General features: G+C 36.5%; 1 protein-coding gene across 3 annotated transcripts in view; it reads right to left on the bottom strand.

Moving 5' to 3' along the window:
* Nucleotides 1-26942, bottom strand: part of ERC2 (ELKS/RAB6-interacting/CAST family member 2) — a 975821-nt gene that overhangs the window by 473737 nt on the left and 475142 nt on the right. For 2 of the 3 annotated variants that reach the window (XM_054482044.1, XM_054482045.1), the window contains 2 exons: nt 25572-25607; nt 14508-14701 (listed from right to left, as the gene is read on the bottom strand). In XM_054482044.1, coding sequence (XP_054338019.1) covers nt 14508-14701; nt 25572-25607 — 230 coding nt within the window. The remainder of the gene's footprint in view (nt 1-14507; nt 14702-25571; nt 25608-26942) is intronic. The other variant, XM_054482046.2, reaches the window with a different exon arrangement.

Below are 26942 nucleotides of genomic sequence, written 5' to 3'. Positions count from 1 at the left end.
AGTGCATTGCACTGGCAGAGTTTACGGAAAAAGAGGCATTCTTACATATTGTTGATGGGTCTGTAAATGGTTTAGCGTCTGTAAAGGACAAGTGGTAAAATCTAGAAAAATTATAAGCATAGTACCCTAGCAATTCCACATTTAGGAATTTATCCTACAGATATATTCACATACACTTGAAATCAAGTCTATTCAAAGTTATTAATTATAGCAGACTGCATGAGAGGAAAAGACTAGAAACAACCTAAAAGTCCTTCAAGAGGAGACAGACTCAATTAAATAGTATGCAGAGGTGAAAAAGAGTAGAAAGCCTTTAGGTATAGATATGGGAAGATCTCCAAAATAGTTTGCTAAGAAAAAAAAGCCAAGGTGTAGAACAGTGTGAATTACAGTATACCACTTGCACAGATATCATATTATAAATACTATGGATCTGCTTCTGTCTCTCACAATGCTGCTTCTGGGTGTAGTGCTAGTTACATCCCAGTGCCTGGTACAGAGCAGACATACCATCACTATTTGATGAAAGCAAATAAGTTAATGAAAAAAAGAGATAAATGTTTAAGGAACACACTTAAATACTTGGCCCATCCTCTAAATTCAATATCAGATCTGTTTATACATGAATACAGAAAGGCAGTAGCTGAATCCTCGATCTCTAGTTCCAGGAAAATTTAAAATAAGTCCTTATATAGGACAAACAAGGATTGCATGAATTAGTTTACATATTTACATATAAAGATTACTTTTCAATAAGCATAAGTTGATTTTTCTATGTTCACTTATTCATATCCCTGGGGTCAGGGGAAGCATGCAGCAGGATGCTGTTTTCTACCTTTTCCTCAAAAATCTCTCAATGGCTTGGGAGAAAATGTCTAAAGTCTTTATTCTGGCAACTCAGGTTTTTACAACTAGAAAAGCAACGGAGGCAGCCGGCTTCTCTCTCGTATCAACTCCCTACTCTCACCTGTTACTCTTGGCATGAAAATCTCTGTCACATCCATAATCACTGCCACTTACTGAGCATCTCTTATGTGCCTGGACTGTGCTCCATGCTCAGTGTGCATCTCAACTACATGCACATGAGAGGTAAGCTATAATATAATTGTCTCCACTTTACAGATACAGAGATAGGCTTAAAGACAGGAAGTACTGTGTCCCAAGTGCTATAGCAATGATGATGTTGTTTCTTAGGAGGTAGTCTATTTAATTTTCTACACTGAATGTTCTAACAATAGATAACGTCTTGAATAACTTGGACTGTGAATGAAATATTAATATAAAGTAATAATAGGTCTGTGAGAGACAACACAATTGAAATCCTAGAACAGTGCTTCTTTATCTGCTTAGGAATCCCTAAAAAGCCCCTGCTTTGCGTATTTAGGTGGCAGAAGAGCACCCACACTCAGCAAGGCGATAGGACACCTATCTGCCAATTACCCAGTGAGTGTTTCTCACCAAGGCCCATTCATCGCAGGTTATCAGAAGATTCCTCAGTTATTCATTATTATAACCAACTCATTCTCTCCACGGTAATTATCTGTGAGCAACATATCATGCTGCCCTTGGAACCAACAAACTGACATATGATTAAATAGCAGAGAGCTCTGCAGTTAAATTTAAAACCACTCTCTTACACTTCAACTCACACATCGCATCAAGATCTGTTCAGCCACAAGAATATTCCAGTTGACCAACACCAATGGCTGGTGAGAGACTATTTTGTTACTTCACGTTCCCATGTGAGACGGGTGGTGGTTATGTTCTCAAAACTTGAAAAAGGGATTTTTCCCAGGACCTAAAGTAAAAATTTGCCAAGCAATTCTACGTATGAAATCCTGCATTCATCCCAGGTTAAAATGTCTCAAGACTTGTTAATATTCATCATTATGTCTTCAAAATTATGGGTGGAATCTCACTAGAAATAGTACATTCCATCAAAACACTGTGAGAATCACATACTTTACACCTTTCACTGAAAAAAGTTACTTGAAAGCATAAATTATTGTACACACAGCTCTGTATATGCTAGTAAGAGAGGTACTTATATTAACATGGCTACCAATCTACAAAAATGCTGGATGAGAAGGTCAATCTGCAAGCTGAAGTCAAAACATGAGTCTCACTGTTCTTGGACTGGAAAAGGAGCCACACCAGGAGTTTGAGATCAGTCTGGGCAACATAGTGAGACCCCACCTCTGCAAAAAAAAAATTTCAGTTAGCTGTGCATGGTGGTAGGCCTGTAGTTCTAGCTACTTGAGAGGCTGAGGAGGGAGCATCACTGGGCCCAGGAGTTCAAGGGTGCAGCGAGCCACAATCATACCACTGTACTCCAGTCTGGGAAACAGAACGAGACCCTATCTCTTCTTTTTTTCTTTTTTTTTAAGGAACCATAGAGGCTCTTCAAGGGAAAATTTATTCCCATCCCCAAACCCAGTCTACAATTTCTAAAACTAAAGTTCTGATGCAAAAATAATTCTATAGAACCCACTATGTTTGCACGAAGTGTAAATTAGAAAAAAAAAAAAAAAGCTTTTTGTCTATCCCCAATAAAATAGTTGTACCCAAAGTAAAATCAGCCGATTTCTGGGTTCTGTTTTATTTTTCACATTTATTTAGCTTAATATTACTCTGAATCTAGAGTAAAATGAGAGAGCAGCAAATATTAAAATCATCAAAATCCTCCACAAAAAAAAACGTTGAAAGCATTTGTTATACATAACAACAATGTATTTTCCTCAGACAAACATACACAGTGCCCACTCATTTTTAAATAGGTTCCCCCAAAATGTAGACTTCACAAAAATGTGACACTACACAGTGTGGAAATTCCAAGTACCTTCGCCCAATATGGAAGAAAGTCCAGTCACAGGATGGTTGGGTTTCTCTACAACCTGAGCTAGTATTGTGCATAATGAAGTGATAGAATTCACATTTCATAAGAAAAGCCATATAAAGGAAATAAGATATTATTTTTCTAGAAAGTGATTTATAATAATACTAAGAAACTATTTTTTTAAATTCCTTCCCCTTCTCAGCATTTACAGAAAAAGCTAACACATCTTGAGAGATTTACTATTTGCTGATATTCATCCATATGGTAGTACCAACCAAAAGCCAAGAGGATGAGAGAAACAGGGAAAAGAAAAGGTTTTAGGAAAAAAAAAAAAGTACAGATGAATGATTAACTCTTACCAACTTGGTATCTCCTATTCTGAGTCATGACTTATAAGGCCTACCTGTGGCCATCCTTCAATTTTGTTGTTGTTGTTTCTCCAAGGAATCTCAGACACACACTGAACTATAAAACGTTTCAACTACAGTGCCAATTGTGTTCCTTCAGTCTTCACCATTCTAGAGGGTATAGATAGAGTGCCAGAACAGCAACTCAAGCAAAAGCTAAAGAGAAAAACCACATGCAGCATAAAGCCCCAGTTCTATAAATCGGAGCTGGCTCAGCAAAACATTAGTCATGGCAAGTCCCACCAAGGCTAGGATCGGAAAGGTGTAAGCACCAATCCCTGGCTATGCCTCAAGGGTTCAAAACCATTTCTAAATATAGAACCCACTTTATGTTTGCAGGAGTTATAAATCAGAGAAAACAACTTTTTTCTATCCCCAATAAAATATTTGCACCCAAAGCAAAATCAGCCAATTTCTGGCTTTCTACCAGTTTTGCTTGGGCATAAAATTTTCTGACACTTCACCAGAAATGTCAGCATTAGAATAAGGCAGCTTTAAAGAAGGATATAATTTTCTGACCTGTGGATAACCCCTTCAACCCCAACAGGAAAAAGGGGGAAAAGCACACCTGAAACCTGGTTTTTCCAATTATTAGTATAAATGATACAAATTATTTTTCTTAGTGGCCAAATCCTCCCTTACAGGAAGTATTGGTCTTTGAATTTGGTGAGGGGAGGGATCATGTCAGTTTTACTGCTATATCCCCAACACCCAGCCAGCACAGACTCTCACTTGGAGAAGGATTTCAATGAATAGTCAAGGAAGAAGAGGAAGGAGGAGGGGGAGGAGACGGAGAGAGAGGAAAAGAAGGAAGTAGGGATTGAAAGTGAGAGAAGTTCAGATGAAGATCTTCTCCCCTCTCCTTTTATTTCTGTCTTCATTTTTCTTGAACTTACAAGCATCCGACTTGATAGAAAACCAATGATATCTTTTCTCAGGGCCTCATGTCTGAAGCCAGACATGGCATCCAGTGTAGACAACTCAGCTTCCAGAAACAGCCCCAGCAACTCTCCATGAGGACAAAGAAAAGAAAGAGTGGGGTGAGACAAACCCAATGGGTGCTACTTTATTCAACAGCATTCAAGAGCATGGCTGCCACCTCCCATGTGTGGCACAACACACTGCACAGAGCCCACACAGTCAGTGGGCTCAGGGAAGGCTTTGGTGGAAGAGGCAACTCCTGCCCTGGCTTTGGAAGGGCAGGATCTGTACAGGAAGAACCAGAGGCATTCAATCTCAGAATGAAAGGAGAGGCTGGCTGGAGAGGGGAGATAAATCTCAGAATGAAAGGAGAGGCTGGCTGGAGAGGGGAGATAAATCTCAGAATGAAAGGAGAGGCTGGCTGCACAGGTGGCAGGACAGTTTTTCCCCAAAGTGCTTCATGGAATATATTCAATGAACACCATATTCAGAAAACCGAGGATTGAACAGAACTGCATAGGTTTCCTTGCTGCAGACCTTCTCAGTGCTTTTACTATGCAACTGGAGCAGAAGTGGCAAAAGATCCCAACTGTAAATCAAAATGGATTGATTTAGGGGGTAAAAAAACCAACGCCTTTTCTTACTAACCGTATAAATTTAGCAAAATGTTCAACTGTGATGAACACATTTCCTCTTACCTAATATGGAAAAAAAATAATAGTCCCAACCTCAGATGTTATGAGAAGTGAACATTAAAAAGAACACTAAAAAAAAAAGTGATTAATTCAGTGCTGGCACTTAACACCAAATATATTACTGTGGCTGCTTCTGCTCCTGTTGTTTCTATTATTATTATTGTCATCAACCTATGTCATGAATGTAAAAAAGAAATAACACCGTATTTCTTACATGGTTTGGTCAGTTTTTCATTAGGTATTTTTTGGAAATGCTGGGACAACACACAGTGCCTAGCCTATTACACAGTAGGCACTCACTATGTATTTGTGGAAGGAATGGGGCAAAAAACTGACCCTAGCAAAGAACAAATTGCAGGACACTAAAGGGATGCTCTGGGAAAGGTGTTTTTCATTATTTATTTGGGCAACAGGCCTCTGAGGTCTGGGAGGAGTGACTTCATCTTTTGCTAGAAGAATGAGGGATTGAAAACACAGTGTTCAGCTTTGGGGAAACATCACAAAGAGTTTATTTTGGTACAAGTGTTTGAAGTGACTCTATAATAATGAGCTCACGCCTGCTGCCAGGCACCAGCCATCAGCTTGAGCCTGCTTGCAGGGCAGTGCACGCGGTCCATCACCGACAGCCCCTTCATCAAACATGTGATGCCCATGTGCAGGCAGGATCCCAGGAGACTTGCTCCAAAGATGGCTCCCTCCTCTCCAAGAGGGGACACTGAGGCCCAAACAAGGAATCAGCTGACCCCCAGGTCCAAAGTGAGCTGAAGACTGAGAGGGCCTGGGAGAAGTCTATGTCTTCTGGTTTTACTTGGTTGATTCTCTGGCATGACTTTGAACTGAATCCCAAAGGATACTTTTTATTTTTTTAGTCAATTGCTACATACATTTTTGGAGATAACCTCATCTGTCGTAAGTCACATGCTAATCTCACAAATAGTTACTAGAAATATAAAAGTTTCATGTAAACCCTCCCCCTGAGTACAATACAGAGATCCTGACAAACCTCACCAGCTTCCCACCTGTTTGCATATGAAGACATTCTTGACAGACGTGGAGTTTACTGGAGTGGAGACCTGAACAGATTTGGAATATGACACTTGTATTTTACCAAACCCAGTACTTAATATCTGTCCACCTGAATTTAAGCATGAGAGTCTACATACAGTTTGAAGAGGAAATGAAGTCATCTGAAAAAGTATTTGGAGGGAGAACTTCCCATGGAGTCCACAGCGCACAGAAAAGTCTCAAGAGTTACTGCAGTTTCCAAACTTCAGATTAGGAGGTGGGGATGTGCAGGGCAAACCATAAACTATTGTAAGAAAGACTAGATATGATTTTTCTAAAATACATGATATGTGTATACACATACACACATATACATACATATATGCACACACATACATATGTATCTCAACCGTATGCCATATAAAGAAAGTACATAGAGATCCTGCATTCAGTTCAATTATTACATTTAATTTTATTTTAACTGGTAAACCTGGAAGTCATTGGGAATAAAGCACAGTTAATTCTAGAAACTTGTCAAAGTTGAACAAAGCTTCTAGGACTCTAAAGACTTTTTGTTTCTAAGAGGGCAGAGCTGCCCAATTCTTCCTACACTAAAAATATAACCAGAGATGATTATTCATAATGATTGCACATTTTCTTCATCATGTTCATTTGAGGCAATACGTTAAATGATATTGGAATGATATGAACCTTGATGTAACTCCTATAGTTCATGCAACTAGATTTGGCATGTACATTTTGCCACACCCTATCAACACACACTGCCCCTTGTCCAGAGAACCACTGGACACCCATCACCCCTTCCAGCCCTATCTTCTGAGAGTCAGAGTTCATGTTCATTCACTATGAAATAGGAAAAAACAAAACAAAACAAAACTACCACACAATAAAGTTCCTAGAGCATAAAAAATCACAGTAGAGTATAGGTAAAAAACTAAAGGCCCTGACAGGAAGCTTGAGGTGTGAGAGCAAAAGGGATCCCTGGATCTCAAGTGCTTCAATATTAAGAGGTACAGGTTAGGGCAGCAAAGGGAAGGCAAAAGGAGAGGGATACAGGCGGGCAAGGAGAAAAGCTTGAAGCTGCATTAAATGAGTGGATCAAACACTTGGAGAAAAGGTTTGGATGCATGTTTCCAAGCCTTCCCCATCCCACCCTTCCCTACCGCCCATTATGATGTCTGTGTTTCTGCACATAGATGCACCAGCTTTGTTCTGCTCCAGAAAGTAAATTAAGAGTCATTACATTTGAGAATAAGAGCAGTTCTCTGGGGGCCATGCTTTTAATCTCTGATCAGATCTCTAGGAACTTTTGAGAATGAGGCTTTCCTGCAGCACAATGAAGTTCAGGCAGTTCTTGGGGGATACCCAGTGTGGTATGTGAGAGTGGCAGAGAAGTATTCAAGGACTATGAGCCACCAGGATTGGAAGCCAGCAGTGGGACAAAATCAGTAGATAAGCAGGTTTGTGTATAAAGACATGCCTTGTTTTGAAATAATTTGGTACTGTAGTCAATGGATTGGTCTGGTGGTTTGGGTGATGGAGCAGAATAAAGGGTTATGGACCCTGTGTACAGAGAAGAAAATAGTATTGCTTGCCTCTTAATAGAGCAACTATACTGACTGCCACATTGATGTGATGCTTTCTTTTTTAAAGTTTAGATAGCCTCAAATCCTAGAATGGGCATCCTTTAGTAAACTCGTTGATTGAATGATAAAGAAATCACTACATATTACTATGTTTTATTGGAAAGAGAAGTTGTCCTTGACTTAAGGAAGAAGAAATTATGGGCTTGGGCCTCCTACATTAGAGGAATCAAGCCTGGGATGTGTTTTCAGACAAAACGCCCATTTCATTTCTTAATATTGGGGTACACACAGTCAACAATGAATCAGGTTTTACACTTGGTTCCATATGCTATGCCCTAGGTAATTAAAGTATGCCTTATGGCTAATAAAAATGAAGTTAGAAAATTAAAACCAAAACAATGTCAGGAAATAACAAGTGTGTACAATATGTTACTAACACATTGATAATTTTCAAAAGTGACTTTTTAAAAAGTATTATACATCTTTCAGAACACAGTGATTTATTAAGCGAAAAGTCTGAACAGTTTGCACTATTAAATTTAGCTTTTAAGCTGCTGTGTCATGGGCAGATATTTTGTTCTCCTAGGTTAAATTTAGCATCCTGCATTTTGTTTTTATCCACGGCTCCACATTGTATCATCCTGCAGTCAGTTTTCCGAACTGCTCAGGAGAAATGCACTGGGGAGTTATCATGCAAATTTCTCTCATGGATTTTATAATCCAGAAATAGAATTAAATAATCCAACAGTGACTTATTTCCACCTTTTTCCTTGCCTTTTCCCACCTATACATCCTTTTCATAAAATAAACCTTCCCAAGGCATGGAATGAAATGAGCGGGGGGAAATGCAGTGGCCAGAGGAAAACCATTTCAGAAATGTGTTTGTTAAACAAGTGCAAGCCATAAATTGAGCTTAGGAGGGAAAGGCAGTTAGAAGAAAAACTGAAATTACTGACCTGAGAGTCAAGCTGATTGGAGCAAGGGTGAAAGCAGCAATTTGGAGGATAAGCAGAAAGGAAAAGGGATAGCAAAAGAGAATAAAAGGAAGGAAATGCATTAGTTTTAAACATATAGCCAACAGATGTTATATCAGCAGGTTTATAACCAAACGAAGCAAACTTTTATCTTACATTACCCCCAAAAGCCCTGGGCACACACTGTAAGCTGTTGTATTAAATATCATACCGAAGAAACTGGTATCTGCTCTGATATGTATAATTACAAAAAGCACTGACGTGAACCAGAGGTGTGCTCCCACAGTACAATGACAGCATCAGCCCTTCTCTGGAGGAATATTTATAGAGAAAGTTCCTATCTGTGTGCATATAAAATTTTATTATTTAATAAACTGAAATGGAAACTACTAAGGTATTAGACCTGGGTAAGTGCTCATGTCAGAAAGATTTTTATTTGAACCAGTAAGTTGGATGGTTATATCCTATGAGATATTTTTCCTTCATCCCTGAAAACCAAAAGGAGCTGAGCAAATTGGCTTTTGGTTCAAAGATTTCCATTTTAGATGCTTACAGAGCACTGCACACAGCAATGATCAAAGACCCCCTGAGGAGGGCTTTTGGTGGTGTGCCACCCACCTATCAGCTTCCACAGCAAGGACACAGTAACTTCCCAAGCTGAGAGTAATTTTTTTCAGTCAGAAAAATGAAGTTCTGACTTCATTACTGAAAATATCAAGTTATAATACTTTTTAATTTGTTTGTATAAAATTATCTAGCATGCCCATCTCATTGGTTAAAACAATAATCTCTATTGTCAAGCAAAAAAAAAATAAAAAAACAAACAAACAAACAAAAAACCATGTTCATCTTCCAGGCTACTACAGGAGCACATAGTGGACATTCATTTTGTTGATCTGTAAAATGCCCTTTGCAAAAACAAAGTGGATAAACAAATACTTTTCCAGCTTTCTGCTCAATGGGGCCCCACCATTCCATACTATAAAAAAGTAGTTTTAGGTATTTCACATGGGAAGGAAAAACAAAACAAAATAAAATAAATCCTCAGGATAAAGCTTAAGCTAGAACATTTCAAATGAAAACAGTGTTGACTACAATGATACAACTGAAAGAGAAAATTTAAGATTAACCACACGGGGAAAGTGTTGATTTGATAATCCCTTGTATCTGAAATCCCCCTGCAGAGTGTTTTGTGATCATAAATGCGCAACTGATCGAAAATGAGAGTTATGTCAGGACACGATCACTGTGGGGACTTTGGCAACACTGGCCCCAGCTGCCATTTCAAATCCTTCTGGATCAAAGGTAATTAAATCAAGGTCCGTGGCCAAGCCTTAGGAAATCCTAAACTGAAATGGCAAGCACACATTTCAGATGTAGTTGCCTCTTTCAAGGGCTCCTAGTTTTCATCAAATTCTCAAAGGTGTCCGTGATGCCAATGACCTTCCCCAAAAAGTTGCTAGGAATGGCGTATAGCCATCTGCCACTTGTTTTCAAGAAATTCTTTCAAATACATTAACAAATGTAAGTGAAAATTACTCGGCAAGAAACATTTATATCAAAACAAATAAAACTGACATCAAGTTTTTTCCATGTACCATGAAACTTCTAAAACATATTATCATAATTTAAAAATAATAATAATGCTTAAGTTTACATTTTGAATGGAGCTCTGAAAGGCATCAAGGAAATTATGTTAGTACATTATTGAGCAAATCAGAAGAAAAAATAACATTCTCTTCCTCAAACTTAGATAAGGCTCTTTTAGGCATCTAAAATGATTTCTCAGTGTCCAAATGTCTGGTGATACTGTTTCTCCAACCAGATAATTAAGTGGAAGCCTGTTTTCCATTCTGATGTTATGTCTTACGAGTGGAACCCCCAGGGATCCAGCCTCCTCTCCGCATTGGGGAGGTATGTGATTGAGGGCTCAATTTGGGCATTCTCCATCCTCTAGACAAATACCAACAAAATCCCTAACATATTTAAGATAATTACATGAAAGGTCGCCCAACTGATTCCTTCCCATGGGCGGGATGTGAGAAATATAGTGACAGCAGGTCTTACTTGACAGATTCTATTAACCTCTCTCTTTCCCCTAAGTCACCAAAGGATTAATTCTGAAACTCTAAATAAAATTCAGAGACCTTGATGGGCACTGACACAGAAGCACTGCATATTTCACTGCCTCTACGGTTTAATTAGCCACTAGGTTGTGTAATATACGTGACATCTGACATCGGGGACGGAATAAAGACTTCAGCTGAATTTGGACCAACTCTCAGAGACTTGCTCAAGGCCCACCACCCACCTAGTAGCAAACTCCCCTGAGCTGCCTGCAGTCCAAGGCAGAAGCTCCCCACTGGGCCGTGCAAGAGTTTACAGGCATAACTGCACGTGGGACCACACTAGAGCAACATGCACTTTAAAAAGGAAAATCTTTAATGGCTGATGAGAAACATCACTCACATGGAATTTAAGAGGTAAATGCATTGTGTAAATGCCAGCCATGTGCTATCTGGAATGGGAAGATTAACAGAATAGAAAGTAAACACATACTGCCTTCTGAGAGAGGAGGGGGCCAGTGTCAAGGTTGTCTGAGTTATTCCTAACCCTGTACTTTTTGTTGCATACAATTGAAGTTCTGGAATATTTTAGAACATTTGCTCCTTTTAAAAGAGGTCCTTTCACTCTGGCAGGTCACATTACAAGCCAGAGACCACAAATTTATTTCAAGTTCAATTTTTCGTTTTCAAAATTACAAATTTAATTGCAAACATTTCTCCATGGCTCCAAAATGGAGATACATGTCACATTGCTAAGAACTCTTTAGTTCTCAATATTGTGAGGTATGAATTTTGTAGTTTTATCCAGCAAATGACAATATTGCCCAATTTGAAAAAGGCTGCTTGACAACTGGAAAAAGATGTTTTGGTCAGAATACACATGTAGCACAGCAGATAATGCTTCAGAAAGGCAGGCCAAGGCTGAGCCCTTTTTTTCCCAAGAAACTTCCCTTCTGAATCTCCACCCCCATCTCCTTAGGGGCCTGGGTTGGGGCTGAAGCTCAGACATTTCCCAGACAATGCTCTGCTGCTGGACGCAAGACACGGGTAGGCAGAGTACTGGGACACACTCAGGTCCCACCACACGTTTTATGAATTACAGTGCCTAGGAGGCATCAGCTTTAAGGGGAGGCAAAGGCAGAGATAAAGAAAATGTGCAGAAAGTACATAAAGATAAATGCCTGTAAAATCACTGCTGCTTTAATGCATTCCATATTGAAGAAATAAAAATCTGAATATTCTTGATGATTTAAAGGCAATAGTGTCCAGCTAAGATCTGTTTGTCCAATTAGACCATTAAGCTGTTTATATGTAAACGTTTATAGTAGCTTGTCCTGATTTTCAATTACAGTTCTGGGGGGCTGGTTTAGTATAGAAAAAATGCCATCTAAACGTGAAGCACATCACTTTCTCTCCTGTATGCTAATAAAGAGGTAGATCTCTTGCAGCCCAGCAGCAACGCCTGCTCAGGAAGGCTCTATGCTGGTCTCTTGACTGTTTAGTGCTGCTGTACTAGCTTCTTTCTTCTGGCCCATTAGTGGAAGGGATTGTTCTCAATGGCTCATCTGTCAGCCCTGAGTTTGAATCCTGACTAGATTCTTATGAGCTCTGCAACCTGGAGGAAGTTACTTAATCTGTATAAATCATAGTTTCTCATCTGTAAAATGAGAATAATGACAGTTTCTGTATTGTGGGTAAGACTAAAAGGTACACAGTATTGCACATCAAGTGCTTCGCAGAGTACCTGGCACACAGTGAGCATAGAATATACACACAATATACATACCCTAGTATTACAAATAAAACTACTATAATTTTTAATATTATTATCTAGGACATCCTCCACATAGCTCACTGCTTCTCAGAGCAGTGGACTAGGAATCAGGAAACCCACATTACAGTTTCACATCTTTCTGACTATAGGCCCAATCTCAGGAAGGTCATTTAACTTTTCTAGATCTCAGTTTCCTAATCAATGAAAGAGACATGATCATAACTTTCCTGTGATCTCATGTCAGTTTTTCTAAGAAAAATTTTGGTTCTAAAATGTAGTTCCAAAATAGATCCATCTAAAATCACAGTGCTCCCCACTTTTTAAGAACCAGCAGACTAGCAGAACATCCCCACATTTTAAAATTAAAACAAAGCCCTTTAAGGATTCTATTTGGGATAGTTACCTCAGAAAAAATGAAATCCTTGACTTTACTGCTAAAATTGGTCACAATGAATAAAAATCAGATTATCATCAAACTAATGCTAAGATTATGAAGAGAAATAGTAATTGATTTGGAATTTGAATGTACCAAATATTATACCTGAAAATGTTGAAATTTTATTGGAAATTAACCTATTTGTTTAATACAGAGACAAAGTTGAGATTTTTTTTTCTTTTCCTAGAGAGAGGAATCTTGACCCCAGGCTGGAGTGCAGTGGCTCATAGTTTACTGTAGCCTTGAACTCCTGGACTCAAGTGATCCTCCTGTCTCAGCCTTCTGAGTAGCTGGGATCACAGGCACACATTACCATACCCGGCTAATTATTGTAGATACAAGGTCTCCCTGTGTTGACCAGGCTGGCCTCAAACTCCTAGGCTCAAGCCATCCTCTCACCTTAGCCTCCGAAAGTGCTGGGATTATAGATACGAGCCACCATATCTGGCCTTGAGAATTTATTTGTTTTAGCATTTGTTCATAATGATATACACGTTCCACTTTACCTGGGGACCAATTGCTTGCAAAGCATCATTTGAATAGGTTGTTAGAGATTCACTCACTTCTAACAAGATTCAAGGCCATGAAAGGCTAAGGACAGATGATTGCTTGAGTCCAAGAATTGGAGATCAGCCTGGGTAACACGGTGAGACCTGATCTCTACAAAAGATTTTTAAAAATTAGCCAGGTGTAGTGGTGTGCACCTGTAGTCCCAGCTACTCAGGGGGCTGAGGCAGAAGGATCACTTGAGCCTAGAACTTTGAGGCTGCAGTGAGTTGTAACCATGCCACTGCACTCCAGCCTGCACAGCTGGCAAAAAGTAGAGGCGAAATTTGAACTCAGGTCTTTCTATCACTGAAGCCCATGATCTTTCCATAAGACGATAGAGAGCTACTCTGTGTATGTCTTGAAGTCCTTTAGGGCCTCACAAGTGTCTCGATCAAAGCTGGCTAACATTCACAGGTTTGTTCAAAATTTGGTGATCTCTTCCATATAGACTGAATCTGGAAAAGACAAACCCTGCCTTATTGCTGAACCAATAAGAAATCTGCAGAGGTTATGGAGTTATGTAGGATTTTTCAGAAAGTTTTTTCCTTACATGAAGTACAGGAAAAAACATTGATAGCAAGCTTATTTTTAGCATCCACACTATACATAAATACAATATGGATATGATTTATCTGAAATCTAAATACTCTGATGCAACACTCCCTGTTTTTACACAGAATTTGCTATCATGCAGGACCTATTCAAGTATATGTATTTAAAAGGTCCTCTTAAGAGATAAACCTCCAGGATGAATTTGTCATGATGCACCAAGAGACATCCAAAGGATGTGAGCTCCCTCCTTCTTCCTCTATCTTGAATGAAGAATTCCCAACTATATTCTTCGGGTTTTGTTGTTGTTGTTGTTGTTATTGTTTGATCAAGACAAAACTAAACCACAAATATTTACCTGTGATGGAAAAGAACTGAAGTTTTGGGTAGTCAAAGCCCCCATTTCTTACACACTTCGCTGGAAAAATGCTAGATCATGGACATCACTCAAGAAAGTTGACCACTATTTTCTTCACACCAAAGAAGTATATAATCCCTCGGAAGATACGCCAATTGCATTCTTAGTATTCCACAGAAACGTCATCTTTCACAGGCCATATTCCTCATTTATGACTTGTTTCTAACTTGTAATATGAACGTACAGTCCAAATCCACCACAACCAGAGATGGGCAACCACGCAGTCCATGTTCTCTCACTGCCAACAATTTACATAACTGCAAAATTTACCTCTCCAGTTCTGCAATCTTCTTGTCCTTGTCATTCTTCTCATTCTCCACCTCCTTGAGGATCTCCAGCAACCGGTCCACTTCCGCTTGGGCCTTGCCACACTCGTCGCGGTAGTAAGACGCCTCTTTATCGAGCTGTTTTATTCGGTCTGCAAACTCAGGGTTCATCCTGGAGTCATCTTCAATATTATGTGCCTTCAACATTACATTTTTAAAGAATGCAGTTAAGACAACAACTTAGAACAATAGATAGTGCTGTCACCAATGGCCCAGAAATTAACTTTGGAGAGAAAATCACCACCAAGATTTATGGGTATATTGTCAGTGAAAAGGCAAAATAGAAAAATCACACATTTCAGCTACCTTAGAACGATGCTGATTTTAAAATAATATTAGAGTTTCACAGGGGAGTTTCTTTGATTATTGATATTTTGTTCCATTAAATGTTGCTACTTTTAGCTCTTCTTTCCACCAAAAAGTAGGGTTAGATACTGTGATGTCTTTACTCCCAATCATTTGATAAGCAGACCTAAGACAACTCAACTCCTCACAGTTAGGGTGATTCATACAAAATGCTTCCATTTCCAATACAAAGACACCAAAACAACACAATATTGGATTATTTTCCAAGAACCATCAAGGGCATATATAAAGCCAGATAACATATAAGAGACTGATTGACTAATAATTGAACATGTCATTCCACTGAGAAATTTCAGCAGGAAATATAGTTTGAAAGGAGGCTTGGAGGTGAGGAAGGACTTTCCAGCTAACAGTTATACCCATAAATTCTCATTCTCTTAAATAAATTTAACCTAAACCAGGAGGAGGATGAGCTAATTCATGAACAAGTACACAGACGTGAATCTGCAAACACATGCATGGGTGGGTGGCAGCTTCACACACAAGAAAAGACACAGGCAACAACACAGCAACAACATTGCAGAATAATTTGCAGCCAAAGTATTTGTGGGTTTGTGTGTGAGAGAGTGCGTTAACAGCTTTTTTTTTTTTTCCCAAAATAAACTTTTGGCTGAAATATTCCCAGACAGATAGAAATAACACTGCACTGCAATGTTTTGCCTACCCCTTGTTTCCCATTATTCCTAATTGACTTCTTCAAAGAGCAGGCAGGGAAAAAACAAGTAGTTTATACAACAGTGCACATTCAACATAGAAAGTTCAGATAAGTCATATATGTATGTATCTCCAAAATCCATGGGTGACATAATCAAATGTTAACAATTTATAAGGACTTAAGTTATTCTGCTGTCTTGCTACATGGAGCAGATATTTATTGTGGTTTTTATATACTTTTTTGAAAATTTCAGGGAAAAAACAAGGCAAGCAAGCTACAGCTACTGTGGGGTTGAATGAAACATGCATGGTTAGAAAAATTAATACTAATACTATGGTTAGAAGGTTTGACAGTCTTTGCAATGATTTAATAGAAAAAAAATTCAAAAATTAGTATAAATAAAATAAATTTCATATGACAAAATAATCATTTTAGAAATAATATTTTTGCATGTAACATATTATTTAAGCATGAGGATAAAGGGGAAAAAGTTGCTTTCATGTTCTTAAACCTAAGATTTCCTTATTTAAGAAATAAACTCAATTATACAAAAAAAAAACAAGAAAAATACGTCAATTCAACACACTATCAGGTACTGGTTTACTCCCTTTTACCAACATTTTTCAGAAAACATTTATTTTCATTTATTTACTATGCACTCTGTGTTTCATTATAATAGATTATTAAACTTTTTCAGTACAATTAAAATAACCTGAAAGAGAATCCTGAGCTAATATACCTTTAGGAGTATATTTATCTAATAATTTCATTTTAAGCTTAAATAATGAATAAATTTCCTAATCTCCACTTTAAAAATGTAGAGCAAAAATTCTATTTTAAAAGAAAGTAACTACTCCATATACCTGCTTCTATTTGTGATAATATGAATCATTACTTTTGTTACAGAAAAGCATTTAAAATATACAGCTTTTAAACTGCTAAAGAAAAACTTCCTGTTAACCTCTCTTTCACTTTTATACTGTATTACCATTCTTTTACAGCAATTAAAAACCTTTTCATGACATTTCTTGAACTATCCAAACAATGCTATTAAGATTTTTTAAAAAGAATTAATGAACTGAGTAATGAGCAGCTGGAAGCACTCAAAACAAATGAATACATATATTTTGATTGCCTGTTTCTTATGAGAGTTAAAACTCCTTTCCTGATGCTGATTTTTAAAAGTTCACAAATAGCTAGCAGTTAGCTGCTGTGGCTTATTTTGGTTGTTTTTCTTATTGTTATTATTATTGTCTGTTTTTAATAAGTGGGTACAGGATTACTAGTAGCAAGATCAAGATTCTAAATCCAGTCCTGCATCTTATATTTACATAAGATTAGGCAAATTAATTAGCCTAAAAACCAGGAAAACTACAAAATGACAAACATGGGAGGAGATATTATTCACTTTTGTTTTTATTATAATTATTATTTCATAATGTGCATCCCAGAAATACAGCTTGTTATTCAGCTAAGTTAATAGATTTATTTGATTTTCATTGACAAGATACTACATACTCCCCCCCAAAAAACAAAACAAAACAAAAAAAAAACAAAGCCTCCCTGATAGGTTTACAGAGACAGAGACACCATAGTCTGCTAGTGATAGGTATGTACACATATTCCTTATTTTAGCTCCATGAAGAAAAGATGATTATTCAACACCACTTTTCAACAGTGGGTGAAATCAGATGAATTCATAGTCTTTTCAAACAAGTAAGTAAGTATGGTGAAAGGACTCATGGGATGTTAGAGGCACAGAAAGCCTAGGAATAAAAAGTGCCTGAATCTAGACTGTACCACTGTTGACATCATTTGATGCTGAAGTTAGGTCATGTTATCAGAATGAAGACCAGAGCCAAGTTTACGGCTGGCCTGGTATCTATTATTAATAGATCACACTTCAAGTGCTAATGAGATTTTTAAAATAAATAGACAACCTCGGCCGGGTGCAGTGGCTCACGCCTGTAAATCCAGCACTTTGGGAGGCCAAGGTGGGTGGATCACGAGGTCAAGAGATCGAGACCATCCTGGCCAATATGGTAAAACCCCATCTCTACTAAAAATACAAAAATTAGCTGGGCATTGAGGCACGCGCCTGTAGTCCCAGTTATTCAGGAGGCTGAGGCAGGAGAATTGCTTGAACCTGGGAGGCGGAGGTTGCAGTGAGCCAAGATCATGCCACTATACTCCAGCCTGGTGACAGAGCGATACTCCATCTCAATCAATCAATCAATAAAATGAATAGACAACCTCAAGAATACCTGTGAGTTAAATCTCTCTATCTCTATATCAATATCCACTGATTTCCAGGCAAAAGAACTTATGTCAAGCCACTTTCAATCTTGGTGCCAGAATTGTTGGGAGGGCTATTAAAATATCATTTAAATGTTTTTAAATCAATAGAAAGCATTAAGAAAAAGTCATATAAAGATGACAGGGAAACCGCTGCTTCTTGGATCATTACTAGGGTCCATGTAAAGACTCAATGAAAGAGAGTTTCACATGGCTGGGAAGGCTGGTGAGTCCCCAACTAAGCTTACATATTGGAGGCAAAAGCCTCTAAAGAATTTACAAAAGATATTGTACATAACCAGCTCTATTCAGCCTGAAGTCACAACTTTTCAGAGGATGGGCTGAAATTTTTAACTAGTAACCTGCATGAATGTGTTCTACCATGATCTACAGACATGAGTGATTCTATACTAAATAAAAGAGTGGAGGAAATTGAGTTTATTAAAGCCAATGCTTCCTTCAAAATTATGAGTACTGAGCTTCCTCCAAAAATGGAATGAAATAAGCACTTTATTTGTATTTAGGCAATATTCTCGCCTTTTCAAATAACAACATGAGTTCTTTCATCTGGACTAGCAGCTCCTGACAGAGATCAAAAGTAGGTAACAGACTTGGATCTAACATACTTTAGGACACTACAGCGAAAAAAGCAGATTTAAATAAATCATGATCACAGTAAATTCCTGCCATTGCATTCTAATGTATTCAAGACATAAATTGAAAATTCACAGTAATATTTTTCCTGAAGAATCTGTTGGTTTGCAATTAGCTCCCCAACAAGGTCTGGGAAGGCTTGCCCATTCTATACTTCTAAGGAACATCAACTTTGTCCTCCTATTTTCATTAGTCAGGAATTTACCTCTTAAAAACACAAATTGGTGTGAGTTTTCTTTTGATGGTTTCAGATCTTATTTACCATGAATATAGCAAGCTCATCACCACTTTCAAGGACATCCACCATCATTAAAACTAAAGGAATATCAATAAGCATTTTCATTAATATAGAGATTTAATTCTACTGATTAAACAGGTCAGTTTAAACGCAAATCCAGGTATCTGATTCTGCTCAAAAATATTTCTTAAAACATTTAGAGCAACTCTCAAGCATCTTATAGAAACACAAAAAAATGGGAAAAGGACATTTCAGAAATGTCTGCATTGCATACTACATCAGTAAGTTTTGAGGGACTCCCAATTATGTTTCTTGTATTTCCATATGTAAGGAAATTTCCCCACAAATGGGAATAATCAAAACAAATTCTGGAGCCTCACTGATGTGGGCAGCCCTCTTGGTTTTGATGTGAACTGACTTTGAAAGCCTAGATCAGGCCTTAAGAGGGCTCTGACCATAGCTTGGGATGAGCAGTATATTAACTTATAGTTATAATAACCTAGTAGTTATTTTAGTGAAAGAATTTATAACTACATCAGGAAATAAGGCAAAACTTCAGATTAATACTAATGTAAATGAAAGTTAAGAAGCCAAAAATGGCTAAAGCCAAACTATGGGGTTGTCAAGTATCAAAATCATACAAGTTTATTTACATTTAATCTTATGAAGACTGGTCATTGATTATTTCCAATAAAATGGCAGTTCATCATTCCAGATCCCTAGAAAGGAAAGTATTAACTTTGGTCCAGAAACCTGCTGTGAAACAAGGCAGGGAACATTCAATTATTACATTACATAACACGTTCCCTTTGAAATAAACCCTACCAATTTTAATTAAAAATCATTTCCCTCAAAATAAACAAATAATTAATCATGACCATAAAATAAAAGCAGAATGTTAACGAATGTATTTGATGACTTTTCTTCCTTGCTGTTTCTGGGTTTTAGCAATAATTTGCTACATTTAGGCAGTGTAGAAATACGATTCTCGATTGTGGCATGTTGGTGGTTTAATGTCCACTGACAGCGCTTTAATATTCCTTTCATATCTTAACAGCAGAACAGGGTATAGAAACGATTTTAAAAATTATGTTTGACTACAGTCTTCTAAAAGAAATTTCAATCTTCTCATAATTCTGTTATAAACAAAACATTACGTTTTAAAAGAAAATTTTTAAGGTGATTATTGAGTTATAATATTTATATTATATATTATATATTTGTTATATATAACATATTATAACTCTATAATAGACTGATATAACTCTATTATAGGCTGATGAAACACACATATTATTGTTTAGAATTAAGAACCAAGGGAAGAAAAAGAACCCAACTGAGGATAACCTGCACAGTGTTATAATAATAAGACAAAACTCCAGGAGTAGAATGATAGTTAAGCTTCAGACAGGTTATAAAAAAAAAATAACAATATCAAGGCAAAACTTTAGGTCCCTAATTTAGAAAATTAAATTTCATTTAAAATATAATGAATCAATACCAAGCATCATAGCTGAGCCTAAATAATACATTTGGAAACTAATAATGATGTATTTTGAAATGTCATATATCTTATCTCTGGTTTTTTTTTTTTTTTTGGTAGAGATGGGGTTTGCTATGTTGCCCAGCCTGGTCTCCAACTCCTGAGCTCAAGTGATCCTCCAGCCCTGACCTCCCAAAGTGCTGGGATTACAGGTACAAGCCGCCACATCCAGCCCCTATATATCTTAGTTCTAAAGGAAATTATTCACTCACAATTCAAGCTAACTGCATTCAGAATATTCAAAAATTTGCGTATTAAAACAACCATACCAAAAAAATTCTTTTCATAGATGGAACAAATAGGATATGTATAAATAAATATAAATAAATATTCTTATGTCTCTCTCTCTTTTTCTCTCTCTCTCTCTCACACACACACACATACACAAAAAAGAACAACTGTATGCTTAATACTTTTAAAGACCCTCCAAACAAAACTGTAATTATTAATGTAATCCTTTTTAATTATGGGATTTCCTAAAATTAGCAATGTAGAGAACTGAGGTAATTATCTGGATGTCCTCAAACAAAACATGTGGCTTCAAATGTTGAGTGTTATTGCAAATGTTAGTTGAGTTTTTTAGATACTGAAAGCCTGGATCAATTATAGGGTAGGTGTTTGTGTGTATGCATGTGTTTACACATGCTATGTGCATGCCTGGAATTATCTCTTAAATAGTTGTAACTTTCTACTGTGCTGGAAGATAACTGGTTTAAGAGTGAGTCGAATACTTTTCAGAAATAGGCTTTAAAAATCATAAAAAGAAACTACTATATTCAAACAATGACTGGGAAAGCATTTATAATTCAGCCCATTACGGTCCTGGGATTATACTGTCCTGTAATGACCTACAAAACAGGAAGACCTCACTGAACATTAACAAGATTTTTTTCTATCTCTCTGGAATGAAAAATGCCTCCTTTTTGGCTTTTGTTATGTTTTTTGTAAACACTTATGTAAAATGTGAGCCCTGCTAAATATGTGTTGAGAAGAGATAGGATTTCAAATGGATAACTACTAGGCACTGGGTACCTGAAGTGTGGGGAACATCAGAGGGGTTTCAAATGTGCCCTGGCCAACAGCAAGGTTGCACCCAGTGCCTCCAAATCAGTCATTTGCCTTTTAGCAACAAGGGTATTATATGAAGCACTAAATTAGGAACACAGAAGGTCTAAAAATTTATTAAAATTTTTTGAAAGACTCCTGATACCATCTCTGCATACAATGACCACAAGGGCTACAGCAAACAAGGTATTTGAGACTGATGAAACACACATATTATTTGTTTAGAATTAAGAACCAAGGGAAGAAAAAGAACCCAACTGAAGATAACCTGCACAGTGTTATAATAATAAGACAAAACTCCAGGAGTAGAATGATAGTTAAGCTGCAGAAAGGTTATAAGAAAAATAATGATATCAAGGCAAAATTTTAGGTTCCTAAGAAATGTCATTAGATATCACTTTGTGCAACAGAATGACTAAAGTAAAAGGAAATAAAAAGTAAAAGGTTCCTTTCTACTCTAGAAATAAAAATACTTGCAGAAGCACTTAAAAGCTTAATCCTTGTTTACTCGACGTAGTGTAGACTGTCAGACAAAGAATTGACTATAAAATTACCTTATTTAACAAAAAACAACTGTACTATAATTCACCAAAAATTTGTTATGTGGCCATATAGAAAATAAACATACAAGAATAAAAGAAATTTCCTAGCTATCAATAACTGATTAGAAAATAAAATAATAAGTATATCATTTACAATACCAACCTAAAAATTAAATATATATAGATATGCCTAAGACTGTCTTTAAGAAGAAATATCATGGGTCTATAACAGGAAAATATTAAAACTTCACTGTAAAAAGCCACTGGAATAAATACAAGTTGGATCAGGTTTATGAATGGAAAGAAATAATATTGGGAACATATAAATAATTCTAAAATTATTTTATAGATTAAATATAATTAAAATTAAAATCAACAATTTTGTGTTTTAATTGACAAAGTGATCCTAAAATTTACTTGGAATGATAGAAAATTAAAGGCTAAAAACTTAAAACAAGACAAAATGAAAAGCAGAAATAATTAAGGTGTAATTTGTTTTACTAGATATTTAAAAATATAATAAAGATACAATAATTAAAATTTTGACCCAACAAATTAGAGACATCAATAAAACTGAACAGATACTGAGAAACTAAGACACTCACCCAAATGAGAACTTCATATTCAATAAAATAGTATCAAGATCAGTGAATAAAGAGAAAATTGTTTGATAAATAGTGCTGGATAATTAGTTGATAATTTAGAAAAATATAATTAGAACCTCACCTCTCAACATGAATAAAAATAAACTAAAGATGGATAAAAGCCTTAACTTGATACCAAAAGCAAAATTAAAACATTTTAAATATAGGTAAGTGAAATCAGAGAATACTTTCCAGAATAAAGGCAGTGAGGAAAACCTAAAGAAAAGTACAGGTCAAGAACCTAAAAATTGTTCTCTATATACATAAAAAAATTTAGGCTAAATAAAACTGCCATAAATCTGGCAAAAATTCTATATAAAACACAGAATAACTCATATAAACCAATGAACAAAACAGTAAACTCAAAAGCAAGTGCTCAACTGATTTAAACTACTTATGTAAGAAAAAATACAAAAAGCTAATAAATGTACTGAAAAACCTCAACTTCAGTAGTAATTAAAGAAAGAAAAGTTAAAAAGGAAAAAAAAATTCCACCTAAACATGTGTCAAAGTTAGGTAAAATGACAATTCTCAATGTTGGCCAGGGTGCGGCAGAAAGGCCATCTTTAATCAGTGCTGGAAGAAGCATGCTTTGGTGGAATTCCTAGGAAACTCAAGATAGTAGGAACTATTGGGATCTTTACAAATCACTGGCGCAGGAAGGAGGTAAGCACGGTGGCACATGTTTGTAGTCTCAGCAACTCCAGAGGCTGAGGCAGGAGGATCCCTCGAGCCCAGGAGTTTGAGACCAGTCTTAGGCAACAGAGCGAGACCTCATCTTAAATTTTAAAAAAAAAAAAAAAAATGGTGTTAGGGGAAGAAATTACCAACATTAGAGGAATAAGCAAATAGAGTAGAATAGTATACAATCATTAAAATAGTATTTTGGAGGAATAGTTCATTATATGAGAAAATTCTAATAATATTAAAAAAATAGAATATAAACCCAAATAAACACTTTGAAGTAGAGTGTTAGATAAGAAAAAGAAAAAGTAACACAAGAGCAAGAGAAGGAAAGAAGGAATAAAGGGAAGGAGAAGGCAAGAAGAGGAGAGAGGAAAGAAAGAAGAAAAGAAAAAGAGAGAAAAAGAACAGCAACAACAAAAGGATGTCTAGGTGGAGAACAATCCAAATGTTCCAGCAATTATTTCTGTGCCGTGAGATGTCCTGTTATTTTTTAATTTTCCTCTATAGCCTTCCATATGGTTGCACATTCTCTACCGTGACCATATATTATTTTTATAACTAAGAAAAACATAGTCATTTTTAAAAGACAATTAAGGGTAGAAAATCCATCATGCTGCATCCCTATCAGTCCAAAAAAGAATTGGACACCGAGACAGGGGGAGTTAAAATAATGAGAGTTTGGCTATATTCCCGGGATGCCAAACCAATGGGTTAGTTTAATTAACTTGAGGAGAAAAGTCAGTCAATGACTTTTGAATTAGTCATTGAAAAGACTGAAAAGTTCATGCTAGCATATGAGAGACACACCAGTGGGGTGAAGTGAAGTAAAAGTTGATGATGCCATGTCACTGATATTTCTAGAAATGGTCTAAAAGCTAACTGAGAGTTATTTCTTTGGTCCTACCTATCCTGACAGGGAGAGTGAACTCCTAGCATGGTCCTGGTATATTTTTGCTGCTGCAGGAACAAGGCTCTCCCCATCTGTCATGCACACACCCAAAACATGACATTCTTTGGTTTTCTTCCTGTTCCTAACTAGTAAGTATGAAACAATTGCAGTGGAATTATTTCGCTTATTTTTTAAACAACTTTTTTTAAACACTCATTTTTCCCAGGGTGAGTTTTCGAGCTTGAAGATATTCCAGTCTTATTTGTCTTTCTTCACATCTCCACTGTCTTGAGCCTGCTGATTAGCACTTCTATTCAAATGTTAAGGAAAAAAGAAACTTGAGCTGATTATTTTTTGCTTCTCTGCTAAAATCCGCATTTTGAAAAAGAGGTTAACAAAGATGCTCCAGCAGGGTTTTAGGAATTCTGTTTGCAAAAATAAAATGTGTTGTAAAGAATGGAGGGTGGAGGCTGAATCTAAGTACACCTGAACATCTTGCAGATCAAGCTGTATGTATCCTGAAGAAGTGGCTTAACAAATAAAAAGTTGTGGGTGGAATTGTTTCCTTTATCCATGCTATTCATTTTCTCCATAAGGGGATTTATACATAGGAGGTGATTAGAATGCATGATAGCACAGATCACATCTGACAAATGATAAACTCTAGCCACCTTTATGAAATATTTTCCCAGTAAGCCACTTAAGTTCACTGAACAAAAAAGCTTTTCTTCTTTAATAAGTTAAAAAAACAAACTGCTTCATATATTAATAAATGCACACATGTCACTAGGATAAAAAAAAAATCTTGGTGGCACCTGGCTCATTTTACATATATTTTTACTAGTTACCTGGTTTTTTCGTACTCTATTAAGCTATAATCGGAATTGTTACTATCTGTTACTAGGAGACTATATTATGGTTTGTCCTCAGCCAAATGGCATGCTTTTAACTGTTACAAAATCCACAGTAATGTCAGGTATTTACCAATCTCAAAGAGCATAACCCTATTTTTAAATCTAAACCTGTTTTAACTTCTGTCACTTGAATAAAACAGACATTGAATTGTTTGCTATTTTACAAATGTTGTTATCCCTTTCGGCCTAGATATGCTTGTGTTTGAAGGATTTAAGGAAGAGTTCCATAAGCCTAGCTCTTCAGCTGACTTTTGTTTTTTCAATAGTCTTTGGGCTGAGGTTAAGAAGGAGGTAATATCAGAGTTGGCAATATTTTCTTGAGTTATTAATTTTTAAATTTCACATTCAAAAGAAATGGCAGTGGCTTCAGCACAGATCATTTCTTTTGACAGAATGGAAAGGGGAAGAAACTCATAAATATTTTCAAAACCTCCCCAGTATGGCACACTGTGACTGGTGATCAATGGATCCTCATGCTTTGATATGTTACAGCGGGAACTTTCAGAAATGACTTACTGGGTTGTACATCTGATTGAACAACTGCTCAGCTTGCTACATTGCAAAGTTGGGGAGGCATTGAGGCACAGACAGGGAAAGAAGGAAAGATCCAGAAAAACAGCATTAGCTCAACAAATCCAGTGCATTCGCACAGACGAGTTGGTCGTTAAAAAAGAAGAAATTTCAGTTTCTAAACATTCCACAGTGAAAGTGAGATGCTCTAGGGAAATACAAATGTTGACATTGGCTCCTAAAAAAGAATAGCTGGAATAAGAAATTTAAGGTTTGTGTTACTTTCCCTTTCTCAAGTTAAATAACCCATGAAATAAAGAAAGCTGTCCACTTTTGATGATTCATGAAGTGCTGGCCTCCAGCAATGAATCAGAAGAAGTACTTTTGGCCAAGTCTGCAATTTATTACCTGAACTTCAAAGATGGTAATAATAAAAGATTAATTAAATCTTATCATTGAATTTATAGCTCTTCTTTTATATTAACACAAGCCTGAATTTTCTATTCGGTCTATCTTCAGAAAAATACAGATTAGCAAACAGCAGGTTAGCAATAGCAAAATATCAGTCAGACTTCATTGGATTAACTTAAATGGGAAAAGAAAAAAAATTTAAATCAGCAGGACCAAAATACAGTCTTATCCATTGCCTATTACCAGTTTCTACTGTTGTCTCCGGATTAATAGAAAATATAATTTTCAAAGATATTCTATCATGTTCCAAGTGCTTTAGAATCTGTAATGTTTTCTTGTCTATTTTGTGTTGAAGATTTAAATTTTTGTGGATTTAAATGTGCTGAATATTATTTTAAACAGCACTCTCAAGTTATATTTTCTAAATACCTGCACTATTTATCTGGGGCTCAATGTCAAGGTGTAGAAGGTGAAATAGTGTAGAAACTATTACTTTGCTTTAAGCTAAGACACACTTTTTAAGAGCCTCTATTACTCTTTCCTTCAACTTGAATGAAGTAAATGACAATGTTATCATGGTTTAAAGAAACTCCCTTCTCAGGTATAATATTAATTGAAAAATTACTAAAGAGCATAAATCGTATTTTGAATTGCCATTGCTTCTCAACTGATTTCTAATCACATAGGGTAAATTTACTCCCCCATTTTGAACCTCAAATACTCTTTTGAAAGACAAAATGATCCATACGTCAATTATCAGCCTCTTCTCAACTCTTGGGTGTCTATTTAAGATTGATGAATGCACTTAATTACAAAGCACATTCATAATTTGCAATTATGCATTATTTGGTTAGTATCATTTTATCAGCCTCACTAGTATCAGTAAAAATTTCCTCACACATGAACATTTATAAGTAGTGGGATGGAATGTATAAGGGAGTTCCTTTTCTGCCTATAACCATTTGT

The sequence above is a fragment of the Pongo pygmaeus genome, chromosome 2 (assembly GCF_028885625.2).
Source record: "Pongo pygmaeus isolate AG05252 chromosome 2, NHGRI_mPonPyg2-v2.0_pri, whole genome shotgun sequence".
Classification (NCBI taxonomy): domain Eukaryota; kingdom Metazoa; phylum Chordata; class Mammalia; order Primates; family Hominidae; genus Pongo; species Pongo pygmaeus.
This window is presented reverse-complemented; position numbering and strand designations above follow the sequence as displayed.